Source organism: Nicotiana tomentosiformis, chromosome 3 (assembly GCF_000390325.3).
Source record: "Nicotiana tomentosiformis chromosome 3, ASM39032v3, whole genome shotgun sequence".
NCBI lineage: Eukaryota > Viridiplantae > Streptophyta > Magnoliopsida > Solanales > Solanaceae > Nicotiana > Nicotiana tomentosiformis.
This window is the reverse complement of record NC_090814.1, coordinates 63,249,216-63,258,767: the sequence shown is the minus strand read 5'-3', so window position 1 is coordinate 63,258,767 and position 9,552 is coordinate 63,249,216. Positions and strand designations below refer to the sequence as shown.

The 9,552-nt window shown below is 31.4% G+C and overlaps 1 protein-coding gene across 2 annotated transcripts; it reads left to right on the top strand.

Annotated features, from left to right (window-relative positions):
* The first annotated feature begins 2,698 nt into the window (after positions 1–2,698).
* Positions 2,699–5,111, top strand: LOC104104777 (uncharacterized). 2 transcript variants are annotated; one of them, XM_009612934.4, is made up of 5 exons: positions 2,699–3,331; positions 3,566–3,642; positions 3,737–3,773; positions 3,900–4,014; positions 4,116–5,111. In XM_009612934.4, the coding sequence occupies exons 1-5, from the start codon at positions 3,031–3,033 to the stop codon at positions 4,732–4,734; spliced, it is 1,149 nt and encodes a 382-aa protein (XP_009611229.1). In that variant the 5' UTR covers positions 2,699–3,030; the 3' UTR covers positions 4,735–5,111. The 2 variants fall into 2 exon arrangements, with proteins under 2 accessions (XP_009611229.1, XP_009611230.1); XM_009612935.4 differs by having other exon boundaries at positions 2,701–3,331; positions 3,903–4,014.
* The last annotated feature ends 4,441 nt before the right edge of the window (positions 5,112–9,552 follow it).

Genomic DNA, 9,552 nt, shown 5'->3' with positions numbered 1-9,552 from the left:
AAAACTTTTCGCCAATCCCTTTATTATGTTAGGCGCGCTCCGGAAATTTTATCACTGTCATACCCAAGATTTTGTGCAAGCGGTGTCAGTCTACTTATAATATGTTAATAGATAAGTAGATTAATTAGGTTTAATTACGGTGGTTTTGAATAAAGGTGGACTTACATTTAGGATTTAAGGGTCGCCGAACCTCATAAACTTCGACAAAAAGCCTTTTATATATATATATATATATATATATATATATATATATACCTTGAAAATAATTATATACATAACTTTGGTATCATATAACAACTAAGAACTTGTTTGGTTAGTAGAAGAAGTGATCTAGTCAACGCATTAAACTTTGTATAACTATATACATTGTTTGGTCGCATCTTTTGATTCAGCATAAATAATACTCTACATGCAAAAGTTATGCAGGCATTCATGTATTAATTTATGCGGAATAGAATACAAATAAAAATTAGTGTTAGTAATACATGGATTAAAATGAAAATTTTACAAAAATTCCCTCACACACTTTAGATTTATTTCTTCTTTTTCCTTAAAATTATCCAACAAGAAATAATTTATACTTTGTATCCTTGTATTATTGATACTTGCATTATTTTTATTAGCCCGTAAATTTTAAACTCTGCATTATTAATTCCTACCGTGTAATTCCTGCAGTAAAAATTTCAGCATAACTTGTCTTCCAACCAAACAACCCCTAGGGTCGCTGATTGAGCAGTTCTGCTATTACCGATATCTCCGTTGTTATTTTCTGGCTGTATAGTCTCATGTCTCATAATTTCGGATTATGCAAGGCAAGAACGGAAGAAAGTGGTCGATCGGAACTTATTCTGGCAGTGATGAATTTTATCATGCATATATGAGGTATAATTTTGGAATTTGCCTTAATTATAGAAGCATAGTCGGCATGTGCAGAGATGAGATTCTCAAATCTTATAAATTTCAGACATATGAAAGTAGTTATCTGGACTCTCTGCGCTACCATCTATTATCATTTCATACTAATTTAAAGATACTCTTGTCTAAGACAAATGAACGTTGTAGATCTGACCATTTCTTTCTTCAATCACTTTTCGAAACATTCAGAGAAAGACAGAGTCTGACTGAATAATACTATTTTTTATCAGAGAGATGACACAAAGTTAGCAAGATGCCCGGCCGCCAAAGATCTCCACTTGCAAAGGGTTAAAAACAATTACAATTACTTATTCATTGGCAGTGCTATTTTAGTTTACAAAATTTGTCTGCATCTATCAAGTTTACAGATGTAGCCAAGTAAATCGTAAATCGAATTGAGACGTTCCAAGTAGAGAATCTTGATCTTGTTGAGATCAGCAAAAAAGATGATCATGATCCACTGGGATTTTCGTTAACAATAATTATTTTGAACAATGTTGAAAGGGGGTTTATTGAGAAATCGTTGACTTCAAAAACCAAAAGGGTAATAATGAGTGGCTGTGAGACTCGTATTTGATATCATATTAAAATGTGTGACTAACTCATCTAATTAAAATTTAAGTTGTTAAAAAGTGTATACTTTTAATTATTTAATTATGTATTCAAGCGCTTTCGACTTTAACATGGGAGAGTTGCCGAGATACAAAAAGCAAATGAAAAAAAGAAAAAAAGAAGAACAAAATGCTTATAACCACAAATCTTTTCTCTCTTCTCTTTTCTTTAATTACTAGGTTGAAAGAATTTGGTATCCTATTTTTGCATGTCTAAATGCAAGTATTTGCTTTTCTCAAAAATGTCAGTTAATGCTTTGATGACGATTTTTGTGGCATTATCAAGTGTACTTATAAAAATCAATGTCATTCTGCAGTTCATACTTTATATATTAATTGCTATTCTTCGTACTCCTTCCGATGTTGAAACTCTATTATATTGGGCTTAATTTCAAACATGTCTTGAATTACTTTAAAGGAATTTAAGTTTTACCGCGATGCCATATGTATAACGAAAAAAATCAGAGTGAACGTTAGCTTACATTTTCTCATCTAACTTTTCTGTAATTATATTCCATATCTCTATAATTTTTACCACTTCTTAAAAGTCAAATTTATAAAACAATTCAGAATTTAATTAAACTTCCGCCTGATCTTTTCTCTAACTTTTTTAACTTACTTGTATTGATTTTTTTTTCTTTCAAATTAGCATCTTAATAACTCTGATCTGAGTACTATCATATAACTAGATTAGATAGAGTAGTAATTGACGAATGCCATCATAAGTAAAACACTGAGTCAAATATATATATGACTATTTAAAATGATAGTACTAAGATATAACTGTTTTATTTCATTCTTTTTTGGCAACAACATGATAAAAATATAGCTGTGGATGGAGAAGAACATCTTGTTGAGTTGTTATACACATGCAACTTGGTATGTTAGGTTATTATTAATCCTTTGGATGTGCCATTTACTTACTTCAATTGACTGGAATTTTACGTTTACAATTTTATATATATGCCTATTCTATACACAAATACATACACTGATACACATATACACATTAACATAAGAGTCCACGTACGCATGCATGTATTTATCACCATACATGTCCATGTACTTACGACATCATCCATGCAAATCACGCATGATAAAGAAAGTCCACAAATGGAAAGAGAGAACGAGAAACAGACATAAATTAAAGAATGAGAGAGAGAGAGAGAGAGAGAGAGAGAGAGAGAGAGAGAGAGAGAGAGAGAGAGAGAGAGAGAGAGAGAGGAGAGAGAATTGTTCTTTATATGCCAGTTGAAGAAATTTCATTCCTAATTCCAGCAACTTTTTCTTTGGCTGCAAGAAGATATGATAAGCTAGTTTGATATCTTCTTAACAAATAAGTCTTCGTTTTCCTCTAGTTGCTAAGGAAAAGCAAAGAGAGCACTTTTCAGAACCCTCTTTTCACTAATTTGCCTGTACATAACTATTTTCTCGATGGTTTAATTTCAACTCTTGTGTGAAGTGCGACAATTAGGTTTTTGGAAGGAAAAAAAAAAGGAACAAGATGAAACGAGGAAGTAGTGCAGAAGATTCCAAGTCAAGCCCCAAAAACCAAATTGAATTTGAAGAAGAAGAAGAGGAGGAGGAGGAGGAGGAAGAAGACGATCTGGAGACAGAAGAAAATAGCAAACCTAAAGGTACAAGAACGAGCTCTAGTAACAGCACCGTCGAAGAGAATGGAAAAAAGTCGACCAATTCAGGAGGTGTACGGCAGTATGTACGTTCCAAAACGCCGAGGTTACGGTGGACACCTGAGCTCCATCTTCGCTTTATTCATGCTGTTGAAAGATTAGGAGGGCAAGACAGTAAGTTTTACTTGTATGATATCTAATGAAAATTGAGATCTTAGATCTCAAATATATGAAGTTAATTAGTAACTTTTGTAGATAAAATAGAAGATCAATTGGTCTGAATAAAGAATCGCTAATTCATTGATGAGATTATTTATTCACTTCATAGTTTGAAAGATCTTCCAAAGAACTTATTATAGTGTAATTTCAAGGTTCTAATAACTTTGCTTTTATTTACTAATTTTTCAGGAGCCACACCAAAATTGGTTCTTCAATTAATGAACATTAAAGGACTCAGCATAGCTCATGTCAAGAGCCATCTTCAGGTATATATATATATATATATTAATTTGCAGTTGCAATTACAGGCTGAATTTGCTTTGAAAACTTCTAATTATTTTTTTATGGAAATCATTTTAGATGTACAGAAGCAAGAAGACTGATGACCCCAATCAAAGTAAGTTTTGATTTACTAGTATTTATTTTGCTGTCTCATTATTTATTAGTTGTGCCAAAACTAGGGTTTCTGAAAAAGTTCTTGGTGATTATCATGTTTTAATCCAATGGAAAATTTTATACGCAGCAGTTTCTACGGATGGAAGATTCCTAATTGAAAACGGAGATCACAATATTTTCAATCTAAGCCAACTTCCTAGGCTACAAGGGACGTTTAACCAAGCTTCTAGTTCAAGCTTAAGGTACAAATTAATATTAATCTCATAATTTATCCCTAATTGCTACAACAAACTTGGATTTCATTGTTTAATTTTTTCCATATCTTCTCTTCTAATTATTCCAGATACGAGGATTCTTTATGGAATCGTCAAGCAAATTCTTCTATGTACAATCCTTATAACATCAACATTGGGAGTACCTCAAGTATAAGTACTAGACATGGTTTTTCAAGCCACGGCCACTCACACGCACAACTATTTCCATGGAATAAAACCCTTCAAATTGAGAAAAAGCCTCAACACTTTCATAATCAAAGATTTTGGAGTACTCAAATTGGAACAAGCTCTACAAAACAAAATCTCCTAATGACATTACCAATAGATAGGGAGAGAGATAGAAGGAGAGAGCAAGAAATTATGAAGTTACAAATGCGGACGAATAATTTTCTTTCCTCGAGGGGGAAAGGGTGTACGACTGAAGCAGAGACGACAACAACAACAATAACAACAAACGCACCCAATAAAAGAAAGATTCAAGATTCAGAAATCACTCTTGACTTGAACCTTTCACTGAAAATAAAAAGAGAGGATGATAATCATCAGAAAAGATTGAAAGCTGAAGAAGTTGGAAATCTTCTTTCTCTTTCTTTGTTCTCCTCCTCAACTACTTCAATGGATGATCAAGAAAATCATGGTGGCGAAAAGAATACAAGAATGGCAAGTACCCTAGATCTGACTTTGTGAATGGAGACAATATTCTAAGTGAGATATTGAGGTACTTGTTGATGGGAATTGATAAATTACTTACATCATTTGCAGCAAATCTTTGTCCTATGTATATGCTAGCAGCTACTACTGTGCAAGGTAATGTCTTTGTTGTTATTCCCAATTTGTATGCATAAAAGATAATATATCATTGAGGAATTCTAGGTAACAATTAGTTAGTACTATTGTTTATCTGAATTCTTACTCTTCAACATTGGGTAATGGGAATAAATGAAAAAACAATCCATGGCTCTTGGTCCCCGACATTTGTGTACACCTAGCTATCTTGAAAACTACTTTAGTTGTCAGTTGCTAGAATGCAAATTATGTAGAGGTAATTTGATTTTATTTTGTCATTCTTCTAGGAATCTCCTTGGTGATCTAATTATATGCATGTGTATATGTTTCGGTGCAGATATAATTGAGTAGGAAAGATGTTTTTTTTTCCTTCAATTCAGCTAGGTTTTGAAATGATGCTAATACATATACATTTGGTGTTCACTAGTAACGAGTTGATGGTGTTAGTTAGAAATCTAATTTTCTTGATAGAATGTATATTGCCTCAACAATAAGTTACTGTTAATTATATTTATGTGACTAGTTTGATCCGGCACAAGTTTAAAAAAGAAATGAAAAAAGACTGTTGAAACTCGTAGGTTTAATATGCCATGATGCCATTATATGCGTAGCTATAAAAAGTTTTTTTAAGGGTAAAATGTGAAGCGTATTCAGTTCTTTTAGAGGAGACTCAAATTAATTAATGTTCTACTATATGTTTGCCATAATATCGTGTGCTTTCTTATGTAACAGAAATAATATTTTGAAACCCGAATAGGGCATGAGTCAAGGTTTATTTTCAAACTGATATAATCTCTAGGATAGAATACAAGACATGATAAGAGTTAACTTCAAATATATTTGTAGGACAAAGTTTGTTACGTGTAGATAACATGCTATTTTCTAAGGTTAAATTATTTAATTTAGTGTAAGCATCGAATATAAATAAATTTGTACATATGTATATAAGTCTATTAGTAGTACACTAACCCAAAGTTAAGTGTGTTTTTAAAAAAATTGCATGTCGTAGCTTTAGGATATTTGATCATTTTTACCCCTGTTCGGACTTGCTACGCCTCAATTCCATGCATGTTAACTGCGATTTTCCCTTCCAAAAGTTGTACTAGAAAAATCTACAAATTACTCGCATTAACATCAAATATAATCTAGTATCGAGGACGCATAGAGGCTTTAGATGTAATCCTTTTTCATGTTATACCTAGATTATGTGCATTAGTTCAGGATACATTTCTTTGAGTATTAATTATACCACATTACCTTAATGTATACTACTTGAACTCATCTATATGTGAAACCTTCTACTACTATCTATCTTCATATTATTTAGAGTGTAGATCGGTTATAGGATAATCGATTCACTGCGGTGCCCAAGTCTAGCCCATATGAATAAAACGTTGAAAGAACTTAGGTATTTTTTGAGATAAGTTTTTTGTATAATCTAAGCAATGGGTAAAAATTGTGATTTACCTCCATTCCTATATATCTTTTAGTTTTCTTTCTTGTTTTTTCAGATTAAGAATTTTCCGATTTATGTGCGCAATTGAGGTAAAAGTGAACTGCTACTAGATGCATTAGTTTGCACTGCGAACTCCCAAAAGCCTTTAAACATGATTGTAAACCAGCTGGAGAGAATTCATCTAATAATGAGAAAGTACATGCCAATTCTGAAAATTACTGCATTGGATTTAAAGTCAAGAACCTAAATTTATAGGTTCAATTCCTCTTTTACGAATGGAAGCATGCGAATTGAAGATCAAGACTCAAAATTTTTAGAACAAATATTTATGCTGATGATAGAAAAAAGAGTAATCAGCATGAAAATTGTTGTTAGTAAGTTATATATAGTCATAAAAATGAGTAGGTTTAAGAAGATTTTGCTTAGGGGAAAAAAAAAGAGATTTAAAATCCATATTCTGAATGTAATTACTTTATATTACCCGCAATTAATTTTTGATTCTATGAGAATTGGAGAATGTAACTACACTACTTCAATTACAATTAATTCAATATTACCTAGTAATTACTTAATCAGCTGGACAAAAAGGCCAAATCGTGTTATTATCTGTATTTACGTCAAATACAATTCTCATATAACTTCTTAAACACATCTTGGGATTGTTAGCATCCACATTTGCAACTTAATTTGGAGTAATCTGTGATTTAGCTTGACATCTCCTAGCAAACGATTGAATGGAGCTTTTTGTTGTAAGTTTATTGTGTCTGTAGGTTACGCAGTTAGTATTAAGACTTTGTTTAAAGTGATTTGGAACTTCAACTAGTTATTAATTAATTTATAAGCTAATCAAAGTCATACTGCAGAACTGTAGGTTCCATTCTCTTCTTCAACTTGTATACATCCGTGTAACATTTTGATTCAGAACTAGACTTGGCAAAATAAGAATGTACTAAAGAACTTATTACTGTATCTTCAAGTGCATTGTGTTTTTTTTGGAGGTGAATAATGTGAAGAAATTAAAAGGGATCTTTTTGTTTTTCCTATTTACAGAAAGTAACTAAAGTTTTTAATATATATATATATATATATACACACGATCAAAAATTATAATTTATATACAAATTGAATACAATTATTTATTTTACAGAATTCGGTCAAAAGTTATAATTTATTATACAAAATATAATTTTTTTGTATAGAATCTGATCAAAAAGCTACAATTTACATACAACTTATATACAACTTGTATACAATTATATTAGTTGTATATATTTTGTACATTTTTTGTATACCCAACAAAATATATATAATTTATTTATATATTCTTCTTCGAGTTTCAATCTAGAATTTCAATCAAAACTAACTCGAATATTCACCAAATTTTCTCAGAATTGAGATATAAACTCCAAAGCATATTCACAATCATTTACAACAACACCCAATCCAAACAAATAATTTCGCAAAATTCGATTTTCGAATTTAAAGCTTAGAAGCTTTTTAATAGCTGTCAATGAAATTTTTAATGGATTAATTGGGTTTCCAGCTCTATCTGCTCGCTTTTGATTAATACTCTTTAGTAATTGATTCCAAAAGAAAAATCAATGATCTTCCCTCTTAGACCCATGCTTCTCTTAGAAGCTTCCATAGTTGTAACACCAAACAGCCAGGGGCGGATTTAGGGGCAGAAGGGGGTTCCCTTTTCGTCAGACAATTACACTATACATATAAAGGAAAATCTGTTGTGTACCTCTATATATATTATATTTTGAATCCCCTTGATATAATCCAAAAGCATAGCTCAATTGTCAGGGGGTTCAAAACCTTTGTGAGGTCACTTCTTCAATTTCCACTAGCTATAGTCTCTTTTAATTTTTTAACTTTTTCTCTTTTGAACTCCCTTAGCGGAAATCGTGCCTCTGCTAGCAGCATGAACCCAAGGGATATTCTCGCTGAAGAGAAGCCAAAAAAACAAGAACGTAGAAGAAACTAAGATGAAATAATCGAAACTATAAAACTTAGAATTGCTTTGTAAGTATGAAGGATTAAACAAAGAGTAGATCTTAAACCAAGATAATAAACTAAGAAAAATTGTAATGGGTAACGAGAACGAAAGCACAATGATGAAAATACAATATTTTGTATATAATTGATAAAATGTATAGCAAATTATAATTAAGTTAAAACTTCTCTAGTGGGAGTAAATAAATTTGTAATATAGTTTAGTTAGGTAAAAACTATCTACAAAAAACGTTTGTGAAGAACTATCTATTATTACTTATATTTTTTGTTTGATATAACTTCTTGTGCTTTAATTATCTGTGGTGGATACTTGAAAATCAATTATTTCAAAATTATTGAATAAGTCAAAGTCAGGAAAAATAGTATACAAACAGGTAATCCTTGGCAGAGTCGGGATGGGCCAAGCGTATATAAGCAAACAGACATGGACCATATCTCGAGTCCTCACACTTAATGGGCCTATGAGATGATAAAATATATATATATATATATATATATATATATATATATATATATTATACACTTTTTCGGCTGCCGAATATAATAGTTTCGCGCAGACTAAAAGTGAAAAAAGGCCAAAAAAATTCATATTAATCTAGGGATTCTTATGCAAATATACAGCCCAAATAAACAGTTAATAATCATTATAGCTTAATAAATTTTTGTATCCAAAATATTTAAATTGCTGAAAAGAAGTGTTGTCTCTTCCAATGTTATCTTTTATAGCTCCTCAGTTGAGGTGGGTTGTGTTTGTCTTTTGTTTCATCTTCTTTAATCATGAGTTCTTTACATGAATTATAGTAATGTTTATTCTACACTTCATGATTGTAAATTTTTATTTGGTAAATAAGAATATTGTATTACCAAGCTTGATCAAAAGGTACAGCTCAAATACAAAAGATGAAAAAGTAATGCAATATGAATAACCCGGAATGCTAAACATCCTATCTAATCTTCCCTAATTACATCACCACCTAATAATTAGCAAGGAAGTAATTCAATCTTTGCAACCTACGTCCAAGATTTTTGTTCTAGAAGATCACTTGGTTCCTTTTTGTAACGACTCGGCCGGTCGTTTTGAGCATTACAGCCTCGTTCCACTATTTACTGCTCCGTTTGTGCTTTATAGCTGTTGTATGACTTATCGGGTTAGTTAGTTTGGGTCCGGAGAGAATTCAAAGTGAAATGAAACACTTAATCTCATAATGGAAAGCTTAAGTTGGAAAAATCGATCGGATATTGAT